This window comes from Vidua chalybeata, chromosome 9 (genome assembly GCF_026979565.1).
Source record: "Vidua chalybeata isolate OUT-0048 chromosome 9, bVidCha1 merged haplotype, whole genome shotgun sequence".
Lineage (NCBI taxonomy): Eukaryota > Metazoa > Chordata > Aves > Passeriformes > Viduidae > Vidua > Vidua chalybeata.
Genome location: NC_071538.1, coordinates 14,216,000 through 14,238,819, shown reverse-complemented (window position 1 = coordinate 14,238,819; position 22,820 = coordinate 14,216,000). Strand labels below are relative to the sequence as shown.

At 51.9% G+C, this 22,820-nt stretch overlaps 1 protein-coding gene across 1 annotated transcript in view; it reads right to left on the bottom strand.

The window, feature by feature from the left end:
- Positions 1–1,025: 1,025 nt before the first annotated feature.
- Positions 1,026–22,820, bottom strand: part of ZSWIM5 (zinc finger SWIM-type containing 5) — a 97,484-nt gene continuing 75,689 nt past the window's right edge. Inside the window, exons 4-14 of the mRNA XM_053950510.1 lie at positions 22,075–22,225; positions 16,588–16,767; positions 14,082–14,258; positions 11,709–11,855; positions 8,684–8,821; positions 7,968–8,228; positions 7,451–7,586; positions 5,549–5,706; positions 3,192–3,355; positions 2,804–2,885; positions 1,026–2,384 (exon numbers count right to left, since the gene is read on the bottom strand). Of these exons, the coding sequence (XP_053806485.1) occupies positions 1,522–2,384; positions 2,804–2,885; positions 3,192–3,355; positions 5,549–5,706; positions 7,451–7,586; positions 7,968–8,228; positions 8,684–8,821; positions 11,709–11,855; positions 14,082–14,258; positions 16,588–16,767; positions 22,075–22,225 (2,457 nt within the window). The 3' untranslated portion in view covers positions 1,026–1,521. The remainder of the gene's footprint in view (positions 2,385–2,803; positions 2,886–3,191; positions 3,356–5,548; positions 5,707–7,450; positions 7,587–7,967; positions 8,229–8,683; positions 8,822–11,708; positions 11,856–14,081; positions 14,259–16,587; positions 16,768–22,074; positions 22,226–22,820) is intronic.

Genomic DNA, 22,820 nt, shown 5'->3' with positions numbered 1-22,820 from the left:
CACGCAAAAAAAAAAAAAAAAAAAAGGGAAGGAAAAAAAGAGAGACTGGTTGAAGACCGCTATTTCGGTGGCGACACAGACCGAGTACAATTGGGTTCCTGGCCAGAGCGCGGACACAAGTCACTTGCCAAAAAATTAAACCAGACAGCAGATAACTAGCGCACGTCCTCTAACTACAAGTCATCATCCAGACTGGCCCTGGCCCCCCCAGCCCTCCCAACCTGCTGGCAAAGAAATGAACCAAAACTGAAGAGCCACCAGCCCGGGGCGGAAGTGTGCCCCCAGCACCAGGTGAGCAGGGAAGGGCCGAGCGTCAGCTGCACCACGGAGCTGGGAACGGTGCAGAAGGTGACGCGGCTGCCCCTCCCTCCCCTGAAGCCAGCAGCCCTGGTGCCCGCGCCCAGGCACTCACACCCTGCACCTGCCCTGTGATGGGCTGAGTCCTCCATCGCCAGCATCTGCGTGTGTCCGAGTGAGCATTGCCCCAAGTTCCTTCCTTTGCTGGGCTGCTGCTCCTCCGTCCGTCTGTCCGTCCGTCTGTCCCAGGGCTGTGAGTTGAGTAGATGTTCGCCTCCCCCCCACACCCTTCTTGCTGCTGACGATGCCATGGGAACCTGAGAAATGTTCGTGTGCCTCCTCCTCTTTTTGTCTGTGGTTTTGTGTGGGTTTTTTAAATAATAGTTTTAATAATAATAACAATAATAATAATAGCAATAATAAAAATAATCGCCCCAGCCCACAACAATTTCAAGTATCCCCCAAATAAAAGACAGAATTATAAATAATTATAACTTTACAATTTAATAATTGACACATATACTATAGTATTTACAGTATCATAAATGCTTTTTTTTTGTGTTACTTTTAGTAAGCAATCCCTGAGAACAGTTACTTTTACTTGTTTTTATTGAAGTATCTTCACAAATAGAGGAGTTTGCATGTCTCGGGCGGGCGGGAGAAGCGCTCTGCAAAGCCATCGCTTTTGGTGACGCATGAGGTTCTAGTGTCGCAGGTTTCTTTGCTTGTTTTTCCTTTTTTTTTTTTTTTTTTTTTTGTTTCATTAAATTCCCCACATAATTTTAAAGATTTTTCACTTTGCAACCTTTGTATCCCTCCAGCGACCATGTCCTTCAGGAAAGAGGTATTAGATTTCCAGGTTAGCTTTTGGTATTGGCAAGGGAGGGCAGGGGGCTGAGTAAACCATCCTTTTTCCCCATGGTTGCCTTTTGGTTTGTGCCCAAGGAATCTCTGGATCCTCTCAGTGTGTGAAATGGTTAAATCCAAGAAAGAGTAACACTAAAAGAAAAAAAAAAAAAAAAAAAAAAAAAAAAAAAAAAAAAAAAAAAAAAAAAAAAAAACCCAAAACAAAACAAAAAAAAAAACCAAAAACAAAAACAGAAGACCAGAACAGAGCAGCCTCTGCCGATGGGGGGAAGCTGATCTCCACTTTCCTTCCTTCTTCTCTCCCAAGTCCCCGTGCTGCGGCCAGACCCTGCCAGTGAGCATGGCAGGAGCCGGGGCTCACCCAAACCGTTCTCGCACCAGCAGCATCAGTTTTTTCTTGCCTTTGTAGATTTGTTTAAGATTGTCAATGAATTGGGCGAACTGTATGTGCCCGTCCTGTGCCAGGAGGAAGGTCTCCCTGGCCTTGCTGAGGAACTCGATGAACTCCCCATAGTGCCGTGGGCTGATGTGGGTGAGCCGGGAGTGGGTGGTGTTGATGTAGGCGCTTATCGTCGCGTCCAGCAGCTGCCGCAGGGGGGCTTTGTCAGTGGACATCAGCTTCCCCGAGTTCCTGCGCCCAGGGATGCCGGCCAGCCCTGGTGCTGTCATGGTGCAGCGGCGAAGGATGTCCGAGAGCACTGTGGCACAGTGCACGCTCTTCACCACCAGCGGGATGATGGCTGCCAGCTCGTTTTTGCCCAGAGAGTGGCTCAAGGCGCAGGCCCAGAGCACGTCATTGATGGCTGGGTGCGTGTCCTGGTTGTAGGCCAGGTTGAGATGTGTCATGGCCAATGAGGCCAGTTTGAAGGCTCGGAGTGGGTAGCCCCGGTGTTCCATGTAGCGGGCGATGGTGAAGAGCTGGGTGTAGGTCATGCCAGTGGAGGCGGCGTCAATGACGATCTGGTAGGCGGTCTCGAAGGCGATGTGGTCCTTCTCGCAGAGGGTCAGGGCAGACAGGGCGCAGTTCTGGGGGTCCTTCATGGCGCACTGCAGGGCCAGGGTGCGGGCACAGCTGGCTAGCTCTTCCCGCTGTGGGTAGTCCAGGCTCAGGCGCAGGATGGTGTTGTGGGACATCACTGTGGCCGCCACAATGCTGGTGGCTTCCGTGGGAGTGAACAGTGAGTACCAGCTCTGCAGGATGCTTACCAGGGCCCTCACTCCTGCAAGAAAACATTGGTGTCACAGCATATCCCTGGAACCTGACTCAGTTCATGAGGCTTCTCTGAGACCCAGAGACAGGGCAAAAACAGCCCACAGCAGTGCTGAGCTGCTGCCTCTGCCCCAAGAGGGACAAGGCAGAGGGGGACAGGCAGAGGCCAACCCACACTGCCATGCTACAGGGCACAGAGACCACCACTGGCCTGGGCCAGGTACAGGGCACCTATCCAAGTCTCAAAACCGGCCACTGCTGCAGTCCCAACCCTGTCAACTGGTGCTCTGAGGTAAATTCAGTTACCCAAGAAGAAATGAGAGACTCAGGAGAACTCAGATGCTCAGGGGTAGGCATGACCCAAGGATCTCGATGCCCAACCCTGCTCCCACTGCATGCAGCCCAGATCCCCAGTGCACATGAACTCACCCACTTCAGTAGCGCACGTCACCAGCCACCTCACCATCTCCCGCCGCCGCCAGTTGAGCGTGGACAGGGTCATGCGCATCACCTGCGAGGCAAACTTGGCGTGACTGGCTGCCCTGCCGGGCTCCAGTGAGGCCACCCAACAGAGCAGTGCTCCCCAAAAATCCCTCTGGTTCAACTGGCTACCAACTACCTGGCACTGCCTCACCTCCACCCAAACCACAGTGAGCACAGGGGCTTCCCAGGGCTGAGGTCCCTTGCTCAGGACCATGAAGGGATCAATTTACTCCATCCACAGGGGACACACTGCTTGGTGGAAGACCATAAGCAGCATGGCTGCCACAGCAAGAGGGGCAGAAGGGCCACCAGCATCCCCAGCATCATCGCGTACCTGGAGCCCCAGTTCCAGCGCCACATTGAGCAGTGTCGTGTCAGAGTTGCTGTCGGCTGGCGTAGCAATCTTGAATGCATCCTGAGCCAGCTTGAAGATCAAGGAGGAGGAGTGGATGTTTTTCTGGATGGCCTCCAGCACCGTGCGTAGGCGCAGCATGTCCCCTGAGAGCAAGCAGGAACGGTCAGATGGCTCAGGCACGCCCCCCAACTTGCCCTGGAGCCCCATCTCTTGCCTGCACCACAAGCTGAACAGTCCCTTCACCACGGCCAGCCCCTCTGGACACACACACAGAGGGACACACAGTGATTCTGGATCAGGTCCTGCAGTACAGCAGTCTAAAGTGGAGCACCCTCCCCAGGAAGTGATATATCCTACAGCAAGCGTCCTTACTCAAGTTCATCCTCTCACAGAGAGGACAAACAAATCTGAGTGATCCCAGACATGTCCTGTCTTTAGCAGACATCTCCAGGCACCTGGATGTTCCACCCTGGCCTCAAGTTTGACAGCTGTACAGCAGCTTCTTCCCAGAAAAGGAGGGGTTTGGGGAAATGCCTAGTATTGAATGGCTGCAGAAACATCAGTCTTGATCCAGGAACATTAAGAAGAAGAGGAAAAGCTGTTTGCTGCGCACACACACTGTCTTGCCCAGCAAGTTCCCTTTCCAAGGCTGGGCTGGGGCTACCCAGACTTGTTGCACCTTGGTTCTGGATGTCCCAGGTCAAGCACACAGCACTCACAACTGAGACAGGCAGCGCTATCCCCAGAGAAGGGGCTTCATGGCACAATACCCAGTGGTGCTGCCGATCTCCTGCTACAGGAGGCTGGGGGTGCTAGGATATATGACGGCACCAGTAGACGGAGCAAGATCGTGGAAGAGGGACACATCAAGGCATATTAAATACCATGATCCTGCACCTAGCTTGGGAAATCCTCCTATCAGTGCCTGTGGGACACAGTGTGGGGAGTGGAACCTTTCGGATGTGCGCAGACCAGAGGTGCTAACGTGCCACATTAGGTTCCAGCTTTATTTCTAATCCTAGTCATAGACTGAGCAGATGAACCTCATGCAAAGACAACCAAATCATGCACAGCAGCGTGAAAAACTCAGTGCTGCACCTGGACAGACAGAGACATCTTGGGTGACTCATAGCTAAAGATATCACCTGCCACCCACCACAGCCGCCTGCACTGCCACCAAAATCCAAGCCTCCCTAAAATGGCTCATAGGGGCATGGGCAAGAGAGGCTGCAGGATAACATTAGGACATGCTGCAGCAGGGGAGCACCTGAGGAAGGGGACAGTTGGAAAAACAAATGCAATAAAACAGCCCTACAATCCCAGCATAAAAATCTCATCCCATTAGGCACTGGAAGGGAGAAAAATACCTAAAGGATAAGCCAAGTACCAGCTCTTCATTTGAGCACTGCAAATTGGGCAGAACACCATCAGCCCTGGTAAAGCAGCCTAGAGGAGGAGGCTGGAAGGAGAGAAGAGGCTGCCAAGGCAGCAAGGCTGGAGCTTTCTGACAGCTCATTTCCCTTCCCTCTCACTGGGAAAGAAAAACATTCTCTGTCAGGCTGGCAGCACCAGGACATCAGAGGGCAGTGGTACCTGCTTGGCTCACTGACCCTCATGGGACACAAGACTCTTGCCATCCTGAAGGGGTCAGTTTCTGGTCAGGGGGATGTTTAATGAAAAGCCTGTGCTCGCCTTCATATAGTGCCTGAGCAGAAACTGAAGAGGCCCAAGAGACCAGTGAGGTGTTTCACGAGCCCCTTGCAGCTGGGACCAAAGTGTCCTACCCAGCATTGCTGATTCCATGTCCAACAAAAGCCAATTTTCCTTTGGTGCACAGGGAAGTCTTCTCCCTCCCACAGCCCATGCAGAATCATTACCACCGGGTGGAAGAGACAAAGCAGAGGTGAAAGGATAAACAGCTTCAAACTAAACCATGGCATGACCTCATGACATTCCTGGCAGGGATTGCTGGCCTGGCAGCTGTCTGTGCTGCAGGGCAGGCATGGTCCTGCATCACCTGGGCACTAGCCAGGACCTGCAGCACCATGGCTGCAAGGCCTGTCTGAACCCCATTGGAAATTCCCATCCTGTCCCTGCTGGACCACGAACCCTTTGGGCCAAGAATCCCAGAAACCCCAGATTCTCAAGGCCAGCTCATCATGCCCTGCCCACAGCAGGTTGCTAGTGGAACACCACTGGGGCCAGTGGGACACCCAACCAGTCTCTGCCAGTGGCAGCAGAAGCAAGAGCTCCCTCCTTTCTCCAGGGAAAACTCTTCCATACTCTTGTGCACCACCATCCCATCAACCCGGTCCCAGAACTGCCCTGCCACCAACCTTTGGCTGCCGTGAGCATGGTGGAGGCGAGCTCGCACTGCTGTGACTCCAGGTGCCCCAGGGTGAACCAGCGCGGGTACCTGCTGGGGACCACCGAGACCAGGTGGTGAGGGTGAGTCACGTCGCCGGATGGTGCCGTGGTCTCCAGGACGGGCAGCCTGAAAGGCAAGCAGGAGGAGGCAACATCAGACCCCAGCCCAGCCCCAGCTTCACCTCCTCTCCCCGAGGCGCTGCCAAGGCGAGGCAGGGGCTGCCTGCAGGCAGCTGCCTGCAGCAATGCCTTTGAACACATCCTGCTGCTGTGCACGTGTGGGGCTCCCGAGGCTGCGTGCTCAGCACATGGGCACAGGGATCAGTCTGACACTGACTTGAAAGCGGGAAGAAAGATCCATGGAGTGATTTATAAACTTGTAAGGAAAAGCACAGACCGCAGAGGAGAAAAAAAAAGGAAGAAAAAAAAGTAAAATCCCTCCTCCCCTCCTGCTCCTTTCATGTCAAAGCACCCGGCAGAACTCCTGACTGTATCATCTGGTTCTTCTTAAAATGCTTGGTTATGATCAGAAGCAGCAGCACATTTCCTCAGGGCCTCTGCAGCCAGGTTAGGTTGCCTGTTTTTGTAGGCACATCCAAAAGCCTGGAAAACCCGGGGGAGAAGCAAGCCAAAAGAAGGGGAGAGGGATTCTCAAGTCACCAGCCATGGTGACAAATCCTAAACCCCTGAGTTGGTGCTGGTGTTGCTAACTTGACAGCTAGTTATGCAGGAGGGAAACTGCACCCTGGGCATGAAGAGCATCCAAATGTCTCTGCTATCCTCACTTGCAGGCTTGAGGTAACCACAGGGCAGCAGAAGCCAAACTTTTCCAGCCCTGGACATAGATACCTCAAGGCAGGGAGTCCTAGCTGGGAGCAGGGGATGGGCACTAACAGATGGCATCCCTGGGGCCCTCAGTCCTGTTCAACGGCCAGAGGTCTCAGGTCTAGCAGGACATGGTGCTTTGGCACACCACAGAGGCCTTTGGCTGCTTATTAAGGCTGGTTGTCCTCCTGAGCAGCTCTTCTCAGAACAGGGGGATTTCAAACTTTCCCCCAGTGCTGGAGAGAGATGACCCATTTCACCAAGGAAATGCTGCAAAAAAGGTGATGCTCTGGGCCAGGACTTTTAATGGTGGTAGAGGGAGAGAGCGCTGGGATGTTCTGGAGTTGACAATCCTCCAAGCAGTGACTTGTTTAGGAAATTCCAGCTTTTCCAACACCCATCCAGTCCCTGTCAAAACAGTGCAATACATGGGCTGATGTCTGAAGTGTGTCATAGACTGGGGAAAGAGGTAGGGCAGCTCTCAGCATCAGCTGTTTCCCCAGTTCCAGAGACAGAGATGGGTTTTAACGGAGAAGAGAGTTTAACTGTGTTCTCCACCTGGCTCTGTGACACCCTGGAGCCCGGGGCAAACCATCCGCCCATCTGTGCGAGGATAACAGCCCTTGTTGCAGGCAGGGAGGGCAGCAGGGTGCCCAAGGCCTGGCAGACAGAAGGCAGATGACAGTTGTGTGTGTGCCTGGGACCTGCTCTGGCAGAGGATGCCTGTCACAGGGACAGGCAGGTGGTGGTCCGGCCTGGAGCAAGGGGCTGGGTGGAGGGCTGGGCCAACAGACATTATTGGACCCATGCAAATCCATACGAATGGAGTTTATAAACCAGGAATCTCACAAATAGAGAGCAGGAACCTCTTTGCACTGCTGCTGTGCCCAGTGGTCTTGCACACTGCAAAAGATCTCACAGACAGCAAGCTCCAAGCATGTCTCCACTCTCATCCCTGCTCTAAAGTTGCAAAGCATCCCAGCTTCCCAACAAGCATAGGAGAGAGGCAAAAAGGGGAGCAGAGACAGAATTAAACATGCACCAACCTCATGGCCCGCAAAGCCAGCTTGTATGCCAGGTCAGCATCATGGGGCAGCAGGGCAGAGAACAGGTATTTGGCAAAGGTGTGCATGGGGACGCTCTCCCGGTGGATGACTTCTCCCAGGCCGCTGAAGGGACCACCTAGGCAGAAGCAGAGCCCATCAGCCATAATTAGCACAGCAGGATCTGTGGCTGGGGTTTGGACCACCCCAAAGCTCTGAGGATCTGCTGTTCAGTTCCCTGGCGTGTTACTCAAGTTGGATCCAGGGATGCTCTTTCCTTTTCTAAAAGAAAATACGAAACTGAAGCCACGTGCTCAGCACCCTTCTCCATATTGCCTCTGACTTGATCTTTTTCTAGGGATGCCAACAAACCCTTGCTTTGCCAGGTGATGGGGCAGAGCAGCCATCCTACAGGCTCTGCACCACATCCAGAGAGGAAGAAGCAGGATGTGCATAAATTTTGAAAATTACCAACACTCGGCTAAGACACAAAAGTCAGCTAGATGAGCCAAGTCCCCACCTTCTAGCAGCAAGATGCACTGCTTCCGCAGGGTCTGCACCAGCACCGGGTCCAGCTCCAGGTCCTGCAGCCGGGCAATGATCTGCTCCTCATTGCGGCACACCTTGTCTTGGGCATAGAGACCTTCAGGCATCACTCTCTGCTGACCCATCCCCATCAGGGCCACCTCTAAGGCCAGGGACAGGTAGGACTCGTCACCGTCTTGGCTGCCTGTCACAACGGGCACATGTTGATACACTGGCGGTTTGGAGTCCCCAGTGTCTGAAAGGAGGGAGAGGAGATGAAGTGGGGTTAGAAGAGTCTTCCCAGACAGCAGAATTATTGCAGAGAAAAATCTCTCACTTCAGAAGCAAGACCCACTCTTCCCTTCCTGCCTGCTTTCAGTTACCCAGGAATGACAGATGACTATCCCTGAGGCTTCACCCTCCCTTCCTGCTCTCACTAGGAGATGCAGGAGACCCAAGACACGTGCAACAGGGTGCACAGCTGACACCAGAGCCTTCCCATGGACCTGCTCTGCTCTGGCTGCAAACCCTGGGACGAGAAAACTCTATTTCTCTCTCCTCACTACCTTCCCTGTCTGCACTGCAGCTCTGCCCTGGTGCTCCTGCCAAGGCAGAGAGGGGGGGACTCAGAGTCCAGGTGCCCAGAGCCCCAGATCTGCACCCACCTCAGCCACAGACACCAGAAAGGGATTCAGGAGAAGCACTTGGTACCTGAAATTTCAAGGCAATTTTCCTCTTCTAATCTACAAGCTTCGGTCAGGGTGAGGAAGAGGCAGCCGATGGGGTTCAGAGGGTGGCCTACCCAGCCCTCCAGGTTGGTGATGGTTGTTGCTCCTCGCTGCAGCAGCTCTGGATAAAATAGAACAGGATGATGGTAAAAGTAAGGAATTTAAAGACAAGTTCTGCACCCAGAGAGGCTTCTGAGACCAGAGGATTTTTTTTTATCCCACAACTTGCATCACAGGGACCTCTAGGGCCAACTCTGGCATGGTAGCTCACAAGGGCAAGGAGGAACCACTCTGCACAGACAACTGAGGGAGCAGGAACACACACACTAAGGCCATATAAGATGCAGTGACTCATTCTCTGTTCCAAGAGGATATGAGGGTCTGTAGAGTCCCAAAGATAAGGTCTATAAAGCCAGACCTGCAGCTTATGGACTGATTTGCATTGCTAGCCTGAATGTTTTGGAACACAAGCAGAAATTTCTCCTGAGATGACAAAGACTCCCAGTGATTCTTAAAATTTCATCTTTTGGTGATCTCAAGCTGGCTGAGCTGGCAAGGACCAAGAGTCGCTGACCTTCAGCAGCACTGCAGTAACTGACCCCAGCTCCCTGCCAATTGCAACTGCAAAAGGAGGAACACTGGGCTTGTCTCCTGGTACACTGACTCAGGAAATGCAAGGTGGAAGTAGCACACACAGCCAGTTACTGCTGCTCTGCAGTCAGGCAACTCTTCATTAATGCAGGCAGCACTTGTCTGGGCAACCCTTACAGGCAACCAGACACAGCAACAGTGGGAACAAGAACATTCCTACTGCAGCAGCCTGAAGACAGCATGTGGGCAGCTCTGTCCTCAGCATGTGGGTATCAACTCAGCTTTGCTCAAGTAACTCAGTTTGTCTTCCTAGGACATGAGCAGTCCCCTGCAGTGCTGCCCACCCTCCATCTCTGCCACTCTGAATGGGGCAGCACAACTCTTACAGAATCACTAGGCTGGAAGAGACCTCCAAGATCATTGAGTCTAACCCATGCCCTAACACCTCAACTAAACCATGGCACTGAATGCCACATCCAGTCTTCTCCTAAACACATCCAGGATGGTGACTCCACCACCTCCCCGGGCAGACCATTCCAGTACTTTATCACCCTTTCATAAAAAAACTTATTCCTAATATCCAACCTGTATTTCCCTTGGCACAGCTTAAAACCATGTCCTCTCGTTCTGTCAGTTGCTGCCTGGAGAAAGAGACCAACCCCCACCTGACTACAACCACCCTTCAGGAAGTTGTAGAGAGTGGTAAGGTCACCCCTGAGTCTCCTCCAGGCTAAACACCCCCAGCTTCCTCAGTCATTCCTCACAGGGCTTGTGTTCCAAGCCCCTCACCAGCCTCGTTGCCTCCTCTGGATGCGCTCAAGCATCTCAACGTCCTTCCTAAACTGAGGGCCCAGAACTGGAGGTGGCCTCACCAATGCTGAGTACAGGGGAAGAATTACCTCCCTGTTCCTGCTGGCCACACTATTCCTGATACAGGCCAGGTGCCATTGGCCTTCTTGGCCACCTGGGCACACTGCTGGTTCACGTTCAGTCAGCTGTTGACCAGTACCCCCAGGTCCCTTTCTGCCTGGGCACTGTCCAGCCACACCGTCCCCAGCCTATAATGCTGCAGGGCGTTATTGTGGCCAAAATGCAAGACTTGGCACTTGAACTTATTAAACTTCATCTTATTGGACTCTGTTCATCCATCCAACCATTCCAAGTCTCTCTGCAGAGCTCTCCTACCTTCCAACAGATCGATACACGCTCCCAGCTTAGTGTCTTCTGCAAATTTAGTAATGAAAGACTCAATCCCCTCATCCATGTCATCAATAAAAATATTGAACAGAGCTGGCCCCAGCACAGACCCCTGAGGGACACCACTGGTGACTGGCCACCAGCTGGATGCAGCACCATTCACCACCACTCTGGGCCAGCCTTCCAGCCAGTTCCTAACCCAGCAAAGAGTGCTCCTGTCCAAGCCACGGCTGCCAGCTTTTCCAGGAGTGTGCTGTGGGAGAGTGTCAAAGGCCTTGCTGAAGTCCAGGTACACAACACCCACAGCCTTTCCTGCATCCACCAGGCAGGTCACCTGGTCATAAAAGGAGGCCAGGTTGGTCAAACATGACCTACCCCTCCTAAACTCCTGCTGGCTGGGTCTGATACCCTGGCCATCCTATAAGTGCTGCATGATTACACTCAATATAAGCTGTTCTATTACCTTACCAGGCACTGAGGTCAGGCTAACTGGCCTGTAATTACCAGGATCCTCCTTCCCACCCTTTTTTTGAATGGGCATCACACTGGCCAGTTTCCAGTCATCTGGAACCTCACCAGGGAGCCAGGGCTGCTGGTAAATGATGGAGAGCGGCTTGGGAAGTTCATCTGCCAGCTCCCTCATCACCCTGGGATGGATCCCATCTGGTCCCATGGATTTATGAACATCCAAGCAGCTCAGCAGGTCTCTGACTGCCTCCTCCTGGATAACAGGGGGACCATTCTGCTCCCTGACACCATCTACCAGCCCAGGAGGACAGCTGTCCTGTGGACAAGCTGTCTTCCCACTAAAGACTGAGGCAAAGAAGGCGTTAAGCACTTCTGCCTTTTCCTCATCTGCAGTTACTGAGCTCCTTCCCACATCCAGGAGGCTGGTTTTACTCTTCCTTTTGCTCTTAATATATTTGTTAAAACATTTCTTATTATCCTTTACAAAAGCTGCCAAATTAAGTTCAAAGTGAGCTTTGGTATCTCAAATTTTTTTCCTACATGCCCTAGCAACCCCCGTAAATACTTCCTGAGAGACCTGACCCTCCTCCCAAAGATGATACATCCTCTTTTTATTCCTAAGTTCCTTCAAAACATCGTTGCCCAATCCAGGCTGGATGTTTGCCTCGTCAAAGTGGAAAAGACTTTTCCAACCAACTGAGATACCCCCGGCCAGATGTCACAAGAAACTTGTTGCATAGCTCTACTCATACCTTTCTTCTGATGCTTATATATTTCCAGCTGCCTTTGCTGCTGCAGTCGCAGGGTGTTGATTATGGCAACCGTCAGTCGGAGAGCTTCTCTGGGATAACCGTGGGAGCGCAGCGCATCCACCCGAGCACAGGCAGTCGGGACGTGTTCTGCAAGGCAAGGAACAGGGGGCATGGCTGAACCAGAGGAGCACAAGCATTGACTCATGGGGCATCTTCTACTCGTGTTCCCCACACCTGAGCGAAACTCCTGCTTCCAGTCTTGAATTCATCCCTTTCTTCCTGCTCCTGGAAAGGATACCTACCAGGAATACTAACAGGACTCCTGCCACATTCAACCCACAGCAGCCACGTCAGTACCTAAATCCCCACCTCCGCAGAGCTTATCTAATGGAAGCACTTCCAACACACCATTGCTGCAATACGACAGCTCCAACACAGGCTGTTACAACCCTGCCACTCATTTCTCCTAAAATCTGCATGGCTTATCTCGATTTCTCTCACTGCTCTCAGGGCACAGGTGTGAGGCTGGGCATCCAGCACTGTGCTGGGGGCACTGCCAGACTTGGGGTGATGCTTTGAACTGGCTCCTTAACACCTCCATGGAGTGAGCTCTGCAGACATCCTGTCTCTTCTGCAGTTCTCCTACCTGGTGTTTTATTATTAGGAACAGTTGCATGAAACCCCCTCCCAAGACTCACAGCTGCTTAGGAATTCATCTGCTCCTGCTGCTTATTGCTCACCTGAAATCACAAGCAACTGTGGAGAGGATTATGACTGAGTGAGAAATTAGCAGGAGCAGATGACATGACATGCTGCATAACAAGCAGCACAAATCCCATTTTCTTTCAAAATGTTCTACCAAGGGGAGAAAAAAACTCAGGCAAACACAGATGATCTGAAGTTATCATAGAGGGATAATTTCTATTCTTGGAAATTCAGAAAGCTCTGGAAATGCAGACAACCTCCTCCACAAATGGGGTATCCACATCCCAAAGGTCACCCACAAGGAATACAAGAGGAAAAGATTTCAGAACAAACACATATGTAAAAGAGCTTCTTGTTGCTCCCTCTATTCATTTGCTAAATGGATGAAATATTCATCTTCTCACTGAATTCATCACTGGAAGTTGCTGACAAATCACCCTCCTCTCCCAGCACTGAGTCCCTGAAAAGGTGCCAAGAAAGCAAAAGTGCAAAATCCAAAAATCATGGCAAATACATCAGAAAAATAACATGCACCAAAACAGCTGGTTAAAAGAGTTCACCAGAACCCAGATTAGGCTCAGGAGAGGGGAGCTGTGGCCACCTCATCCCTTCTAGATGGAGTCCATGGGTGCACTAACCTACCACTGCTGCCTGTGGCTGTGTGGAAAGGGGACTTCCTGCCTGCAGCTGCTCACAACTCTTCCCAGAGCAGAAATAACCTCTCCTGCTCCAGCTAAGGGGTACCAATGGCCTACATATGGGCCCTTCCTATCTCCTGGCATTAACAGCAACTTAGTGCCTGCTACTCCAGAAACTACATCTCTAGACAACTTTAAATATTCTCTTTCCTAGTGGCAGACCCCAGCTTCTGGAGTGGACAACAGTGCAGTGGTGGGCTTTGACCTGTTCTGTGTTCATACATTCAACTCTTGGACTGCAGGGGCTAAGTATTCCCCCTTCCTGTAGGTGGGTAGGGACTTGTGTCTCATTTTGGGGTCGGTCTGAGGACTGACAGCCACAGCAGGTTCCCCCCCAGGCCCTCCATGTCACTCGTTCTCATCTCAGACAAGGAACTGTCGAGGGTCCACAGATCTGCCCGGAGTTATGACTTTGCAGGAGAGAATTTGTGTGGCTTGAAGTACCTGGGCTAAAAGTCTGCAACACAGGAAGCATCTGGGCTTGCCTGGCCCAGTACACCTTAAGCTCCCACAAGGCTTAATTGTACTGACTGCTAATTGCCTTTAAGGGAAGACTAACAAGAAGGGGAGAGCAGGAAAGAGAAAATCCAGAGGATACAGCTGTGCTTTGCAGTCAATTTTCAAGAGACTTTAAGTGTCCAGACCCCCTGTACTGGTAACAGTGAGAGGTTGCTCTGGGGACAGCTAAACGCTGGCAGGATGAAAAGGGATATGATGAGCTTGGTCCAAACTGCCCAAGAGAAGGCCAGAATGTAAACAAATGTGGAGATTGCTCTAAGGACTGTGGCTGGGGTGTGGGTGGGCATTGAATTCTTCTGCTCCCCCCACTCCTCCGGCTAAGCGTCAGGGTAGCAATTTCAGTCTAGGATGCAGAAACTTGCAAGGACCCAGGGGAGCCTCAGGTGACTCCTCTCCACCAGCAACCCTACCCACACTGGCCATGAGAGGGGCTGCTGGTTTGGATGCTCACCCAGCCACAGTGGCTGTCCCTGGGAGTTGAAGAGGAGGCTCTCGCCCTCCCGCTGGTAGGAGGGGGACACGTAGAAGTCACTGCTGATGATGCGCTGCAGGTGGCTGTCCTGCCAGTGGAGGTCACAGCCCTCGATCGCCCGCGTGAACACGGTTCGTCTGGGCCTGGCCAGTGAGTCTGCAAAGAGAAAAACCATCAGTGCCCTGGTGGGGCAGGGGCAGCCTGCTCCTCCTCCCAGACATGACCTCCCTGGGCGGAGCTCTGCCTTTACAATGAGAGCAAAACCTGGTCTCACCCCAGTAATTTCCGAGATGGACATGGGCTCTGGCTTTGGATACCTCTGCTGCCATCTCTGAGGGAGACTAATGTCTCCTCAGAGAGCATTGCTAAGTAATTTGCTAGAATAGCTGACTTGGTCAGAGAGGTGAGAAAAGAGGCAGGGACCACCCACCCATTTGCTGTGTGACCACAATCACACACAAGGCTGATGCCTTGAAACCTGGCAGTGTGTTCCCTCCCCTGTGACACTGAGCATGCAAGCAGCTGTCCCAGGGTTAGGATTGGGCTTTCTCAGCATTACTGCCCTTCAAGCACTGTGAGCTCTCCTTTGCTCCAACACAAAGTCTCAGCTTCACTGAACTGCAGCTTCTTAGATCAGCAGCACATGAAGCCACAAAAGGAACCAGACGAGTGTGTCTCATCTGCCTCCCAGTGACTGAGGGGACCCATCACCCCCCAGCAACCTCTGTGGGCTGTGTGAGAGGGCTGAAAGGGAGGAGACAGCATTGTCTGAAACCCCACTGCTGCCCTGCACCGGATATCTGCGCTCCTTTTCAGAGCTGCTCTGTAAATGCATGGGCATTTCTGAAACTACCAAATGCTGGATTAGCATTTCACCCCATCCAGACCGATCAAGACAAGTGCTTTGTTATGAGGAAAAAACCTGTCTGGAGCAATCCCACTATCACTCCAGCCACACTGGATCAAGAAGGCCCAACACAGCTGGCAGGCTGCAAAACTGGAAGCCCCAAAGGGGGTGCAACGCTCCATGTTAGGTCCTGCAACCCACAAGAGGGGCTGAGTTAAATGCATTCAAGGGTGGAAAACAAAAGGCACTGTTCAAAGCTGATCCAGGGAGGCTGGGTAAACATGCTCCGGAAACGATGGCAACAAGCAATTAGCCGGAATGCTGCAGGCACCCTGAGGTGGAGAGAAATTAAACAGGTGTTTGTATGTTGAGAACCAAGGCTGCTCACTTTACCAGGAAGGATTTCAAGAATCAGCTGTTCTTCAGTAATAAATAAAAAAAACTCAGTAATAAAAGAGGCTGTCAACAATCTGGAGCAGTATTTGCATATATATGCACAAACATGAACCCCAGGACACCTCCAGGATCCGGGCTGCTTTCAGTCCCCTTCTTGGAGAGGCAGGAGCACAAGGAGAAGGGGACATCCCTGGCATGTGCTTTGGGAACTCCCTGCAGGTCTAAACAAAATGACCTGTTCAGCCCTAGCAACCTTCCCCAAATGCCAGAGTAAATCCTTGGGAGAGTTGGGAACACCAGGGGGGTAGTCCTGGGGCTGGTGCAGGACATGGAGCAAGGCCAGGTTTAAATTAAGCTGCTCCCTGAGGAAGAGGATAGGGAGGCCGGGCATGTGGTCCTGGCCATGGCTGGCGTGGCTGGCAGGACAGCCACGCTCCCAAACTGCTGCTGCAGGACTAATCCCACCCAGAAGAATGAAGTTTCTCAAACTGCTGCTGCAGGACTAATCCCACCCAGAAGAATGAAGTTTCCCCTGCGGCATGGCTGCTGTCCCCCTCTCCTCCACTCACTTTGGCCACACATAATACACAGAAGAGCAATTCCAGTGCAGCGGACAGAGGCACGTGAAGAGCAATAACTTTCAATTAATGTCTACTTCAGGCAAAAGGAAGGAGAAAGAGTGCTTAAATTTAAAGGGATCAAATGCTTTGTCAGCGATTGAGAAACTATTTTAGCACCAAGGAACAACCCCTTAACTACACTGCTCCGTCTGTGCTCTGCACTTGAACTGCATTAACATTCCTGGCTAATGACTTCCCTACCACCTGAATCACAGCCTTTAAGTGAGGCTTAAGGGCAGGGAAACGGGCTCTGCACCATCTCCAGCTCCTCACTCACATTACAGCGAGGACTTCTGAGCTCAGCTCTGCTCTGTTGCAAGCAGTATTGTTTTCCTGTATTACCCCATGCCCAAACCTGCACAGGCTGTAGATGTCTAAACTCCCCCAAAGTCAAACTGTTTTAAAACAGTCTCTAAACTCAAAACACAGGCAACTTTACCCTGTAGAAAAGCAAACATTTATATATAAAACCAGAGGCTGTGAAGACAAATATTTTGTATTCCTATGACTCACAGAAACGTAACCAGCAGCTGAAGTGAGTTCTTTTGCTTTGGGGTGAGTTTTGACCTGGACCCAACCCCTGTGGCTGTCAGCTGGGTTTCCACTCCGTGCCCAGACTCACCTTGGCTGTGACCGGAGCTCTGTGTAAGCGCGTTAGTGATGTTGGGAAGCTCGTTACCATAATTGCCATCTTCCAGGGGACAGACGTCCATCTCACCCCACTTGCGCAGCTGCCGGAGCCAGCAGGATTTCTCTTCCAGCTTGCAGTGCGGGTTTAACACCACGCACACCCACAGCGCCCCTAAACAAAGCCAAGAAATCACGGAGGTGCCACCGCCACACATGCAGGGCAAAGCTCTCCGGCCGCCACGCTCGCCCCGAGAGCCTGCAAGGTTCCATCGAGGTTTGTAAACTCATTTCAGCATAATGCAGAGGCCCAGGAGGGGGATTTACTCAGCTTTTAAATAAGGAGGAAATTAACTCTATCCCAGCTGAAACCAGGACAAAGTAAAACTCCTTCGTAATGAAGCTAAATTATAATCTCATGAGATGGGGGACAGTGGGGAGGAGGGAAGGAGAGAGCGGCTGTGTATGAATTTGTGAGTGCTTCTGTCTGCCAGGACAAATCTAGTGTTTGAACTACACATCAAAGCATGCTTAAAAACACCCTGGCAAGCTGCAGAGTCTGCATCTCCAAAGACTAACCTGATTTTGATCCTACCCACGTTCCAAGTGCTTTAAAACCCGCTCTGAATGCTATTTCATCTGCTATTGTTCTTCAGGCCATTTGCATTCAACTATTTAAAAAGGAGATTTGGTGTATTTTCTTTTTATTTTTTTTTTCTTTTTCAATCCCTAGTAGCCCCAAGCCTGCAGAGGAACCAGCAGAGGAACCTGGAGCTTGGCTTGATGTCTTGCAGACAAGAGCCCTCCCTGATGCGAGTCCTTTGGATCTCACAAGACAAGCTGCTCACCAGCAGGACACCCACACTGACACCCTCTGGGTCAACCATGGGACCTCACATGATGCTGGTGTGTGAGAGATAAAACCAGAACCAAGGACATCTGTCGTCATTAAGATCCAGCTCATCCTTTCATAAAACAGAGCTGATGCTGGTGCTGCTAACTGAGCCTTGCAGATTATTCTGGGTCACTCACTGCTCTGATAAGGGCTACAGCAACCTGCGTAAGTGTAAACCCGTGAATTTTTCTTTAGCTAACTCCATTTCTACCCAAATTTCCCTGCATGGCTGCCAGGATGTAGCATGTCCCCTCCCTTGTGCTTCCCTGCAGGGTGGAATGGCTGTGGGCTGACACAGCTGCAATATGAGGTATCCCCAGGGATCCCCTCAGGCTGAGCAGCTCCTGCTGCTCCTCTCTCTGTCCATGTCAAATCCTATCATACACATCGGACAGTTCAGCTTCCTGCAGAAACACCCTCTCTGCCTCTCCTCCATGGGCCCAGCAGAGCCCTGGAGCACCTTCCTTCTCCCTGCTGTGCCTCACTTCTCCATCACTCCCAGAGCCAAAGTTCCCATCCCAAAGTGACAGCCAGTGGCACAACAACATCACACAACACGCCTCCACTGCACAACAAGGAGATTCCTCCACAAGCCCCAACCACCTCCCTCGCTGGCTGTGTTTTGAGCAGCAGCTCCACAGCCCTGCCATTGAGCCAAACAGCCCCAAGCAAGGCTGCAGATCCAACAGGAGCCAGAGCAGCCGGTCCCTCTGCCAGACAACATGAGGCAAACCCAGGCTGAGCAGTGATGTCCTGGCCCTGGCTCCACTCTGGTGCCTCTCCGCTCCTCTGCATTACAGTTGAGCTTTGGTGATGCTTTTGGGGTGCATGGCCCCTGACCAATCCTTTGCCAGTTGGAACTTGTGCACATGTCTGGTTCAAATCATTAGTAAGGCAAGGAGGCTGTGCCTGTCTGGCTCCTTGGAGCCGCCTGGCTCGGCAGGACAGACGTCACCGCGTCACAACGCAGATGGTGGCAGCAGCATCACATCCAGGAATGGGCACGGGAAAAGCAATTGCAGGCACGAGCATCAGCAAATGTCCAAAGCAGCCCTTGCCCAGTTCAGCTCAATCTCTGCCCCCAGGAAATCCCACCAATACACCTCATTTCTTTCTGATGAACAGGGGGGATTAAGATTTTTGAGCTGCAACATCAGCAATTAATTAATGTGTAAAAGAGGTACCTCCTTGGGGGCCCATCCTTACCAGAGCAGGTCTATGTCACTCACTCCCAGGCTCCTGCAGGTTCCACGGGGGATACTCAGACATGGCATCTTTTTTAAAATCAGGTCTCAGCTCCAGAAAATGAGTCTTCCTTAAGGAAGGGGACAGAACTTCCCACCTCCTCGGGTGGCCATCAGATAAAACCTGCACTAGACTCTGGGTGTCAGGCATTCCCTTCCCATCAGTGCTCCCACCTGTTGTCATTGCTCTTCTTCGCCCACTTTGGGGGTGCTTGTGTCAAAAGCAGCCTTGGGCAGTTTCAACTCACGCCTCTGAGGGTGCACAGATCTTGGCTGACAGGCAGTAACAAGGCTTGGTGCTTCAGCTTCACCGCCCCCAGGAATGGGATGCACCCGCTGGATTTTTGGCTCCCACAGCTCTGCTAATATGCATTCCTGGGAAGCCTCATGACTTTGTTGCCTATTTTTGAGAGCCCTCTGAGGCATCCTTTGCATGCCAAAACATTATGCCCCTGGGCTCTCCTGCAGAAAGAAGTAGTGGGGAGGTGGGAACCAGGAGGGAAGTGAGATTTGCATCTGTCTCAGTCATGATAATTATCTGGGAGATATAATAGAGTTTTCTGAGCCCTGTGGTCAAGTGACATCAGCTGACAGCACAAGTGACTCTTGTCCTGAGCCGAAATGCCACACCAGGTCAGACTCCATGTCTCTTCACATGCTGCAGAAACCTTCATCTGAACTTCCTGATAGCAGGAGGTTAAGTGGGGAACAAAGCGGCAGATCACGATTAAGCTAAGCCTCTAAACAAAAATGCTTTTTGATGACGGGGCTGGGTGCAGGGACAGGGGGGTCAGAGCCTTCCCAGCCCAGTGGTCCTGGCTGCAGGCCCCAGAGAAGACAGGCACTCCGATCCCGTGCCCAAGTTTCCCAACCACCAAAGAAATTCTCCCGTTTCCCACAGGGTCGCTCCCCGGCTTAATCTGCTGAAATTCCCCACTGTAAACAAGTGGCCGAGATAAATAAACCCGTCTCCAGGCAGATTAAGGTCAGGCTGCACTTCAGCTGGTTTTTCGTCTATTTTTTGTAATTAGGCTTTAATCGTAAGTACTAAAGCGCCAGGGCAAATACTCCCACGCTGCTGAGCTCTCCATCCAGCAGGTCCTTCCTCTGGCTCCCCAGCAGACGGGGCAGTAGAGGTTCAGTTGGCAGCACATGCACAAGCAAACGATCCTGTTTTTATTTTCTTTTTCTTTTTTTTTATAACTCTGAAATCCTGCAAAATCCTTTACATTTTCCCCAGCATAAATCCACAATCTTCTTTAAGGCTGATCTTCTTCCAATCCCACGCAAGTCTGTGATGCAGTCTTTGCTAAAATCGATGATTAATTATTAAACACGTGCCCAAAATAATTTCCAAAAGGCCCATTTTTTGTTTCTAAGTGGTGGAGGATTGTGGTCTGTGCCAGGGCTTCCTGTGGCAGCTGGCAACAGGCCCCTCATCCCTCCCTTCAGCAGTAATGGTAATACTGGCAGCTTTGGCATCCACAGCCCACAGGCAGTGGGATGTGGTGCTTCCACTGCCCCATGTGCCCTGACTACTGTTACCCGCCCAGGGATGGTTTAGGACACTGCTCTGCATTCCTGATGTTTGTTACTGGTGAACACCCCCAACTCAGAGCAGCTCTCTGTGCCTCCACACCTCCTTCAGAGATATGCTCTGCTCCTACAGTAAACACTGCACAAGGCCAAATGCAAAAGGCTTCTGTAAAATGAAGGAATAACCCTTGCTTTGAGTACAGTCCATGCCCATTCTGGAGGTGCTTCTTCGAACATCACCGTGTCCTCTACAGGAGCTTCTCTTCAGCATGGAGATGCCCAAACCCTCACGTGTGACGTGCCTGTGCCAGGCGAGCTGCTCTGACGTGTGTTGGCTGGCACCACACTTCCCCTGCTGTCATGTTGATCCAGCACTGGTAGGGCCCTGACATTCCCCAGCCACTTTGCCATCTGCCAATGGGGACGCGCTGCCACCTCCTCCCACTCTGCCGACCAAACCTGCGTGCACCAACCTGGTCCTTGTACAGTTAAGCCAGGACTGAAAAACCCAACCACCCTCCCCTCTCCTGTGCAGGAAGGGAGGGAGGGCTCTCAGCTTGGATAGCAGCTTGGAAATCTGGCCAAATAATATGTAATTTTAAGCAAATTGCTTCCTGCGTCCAGGCCTGCCCACACGCCCATCCATTCATATATCACCAATGTGCTTGCTTTCTTCCATGTGGAAATTCTGGCTTGGTGGACTTGGCCACCTCTCCAGGATCCTTGCATATCCAATTGTCTAGCTGCAGCATCCCAAAATCCTGGAAATATCTTCTTGGCATGCAAGCACAGATGAGCTCTCCAGAGGTGGTGTGGTTATTTCCATCCAGGAAACTTCATACAGAAAAAAGACATCCCACCCCTGCCCAGATCTTGTCTGCATAGTTTGGCCAGGGTTCCCAGCCTCATTTCTGTCAGCCTCATTTGCATTTGTTGAACACTTGGTAGGTGGGTTTGTGATTTCCAGCTGCAGTTTCAGATGTTCCAGATCCCAGACCATCCTAATCCTTCTTCCAGCTCTACCATATCCCTTTAGTGCCAGCCCATCAGCCCTTGCCCTTGGCACAGTATCTCCTACCAGCAGGCTGCAGAGGAGCTCAAACTCACTCATCAAACCATGGCTCAAGTCAAACTATTCACCCAAGATCCCTTATGTCCAGGAGAGCCCAGAACTGCAGGGTTAACTTCACCACACAACCCTACTCCCCAAGCCCACGTCATCTAAATGTTTTATTCTAATGATATTATAGTGTCAGCCAGCTGAGCTGGTGTCTAAGGTGCTTAGCTAGAATTACCCAGAACTGCATTTCCCTCACAGCTAGGCTCTGTGCTGCCCATCCTGCCCCCCTCACCCTGGAAACGTGCACCACAGCAGGCAGAATCTGTTAAGATGTGATGTGACTTGAGAACCCGCCTTTCCCTCTCTGGATCATGGTTCCCCCAGGAACAGAACTTCCACATCTAGGCTACACCAGCCCCTGGGGCTCACCAGCCCTGTGTCCTCCCTTGCTTTGGGGCAGCTCACCTAACACCAGCCTGCTGGAAGCATGGGACCAGCAACACACTGCACACTCGTCATCCTTGATCCTTTTGCAGGAAAGGGGCAGGTTTAAGGTTTTGAACTGTGTGGTTTTTGGGCCTGATCCAGCTGTCTCAGAGTGACTACCCAGCAGGGGATACAGTAAGGTCCTGGCATGTCTCAGGGTCTCTGCTCCCAAAAAAGAGCCCCATAGGGCCTCTGAAATGATGTCCATTAGCCCAGCAGCCCAGGTAACTCTGCTCCTCTCAGCAAGGCAGTGACCCTTACCCAGCTCATCCCAGAGCTGCCGGCACTTCTCTGTTATGCCTGTCCCCTGCTGCCTCCAGAGGGAGAGCCGAGGATCAGCCATGAACTGCTCTGTTATCAACGTCAGCATCCTGGCCCCGTTGGAGTCCCTCATGCGCAGCATCTCCCGGACCTGGACAGGACAAAGAGAAAGTCTTGGGTGAGACAAACCATGGTCCCTCAAAGGTGTTTAAGACACGTTCACCTGGCTGGCAACCCACAGCTCCCTCAGCCTGAGGGTCTAGACTGTAAATACATACATACATATATGTATGTGTGTGTGTATAATGTAGAGTCACACATTATAACCCTCGTGCAATGGCGGTGATGAGGCTGACTGGAGCCCAGTTGAGTAGCAGTCGTAGCCAGGCTGTGAAGGAGACTGAGATTAAGAACATGAAAGCAAAGCCCTTCTGCAAAGAAAGAGAAGAGCCCATAGGTTGGTAAAATTTGTGGGTTATGGTCTCACTTTCCCATGGTCTTGGTAAGCTCTGCAGGGTTGGCTTTTTCCCCATGTGCTGAAGGGGAGATGGGGGAATGCCCTTTCTTGCACAGGGATCACGGCACCCATGGGAGGAAGGGACCGGCCAGGACAGCAGGTGAGACAATCCAGGCCTAACCTAGAGCCTGGATTACAACTGCCTGCTCTGCGACAGGGCGAGAAGGCACTGGAGCAGAGATTCCCAGCTGTGATGGGCACCCTGCCAGGGCAGCCAGCGAGTGCCAGC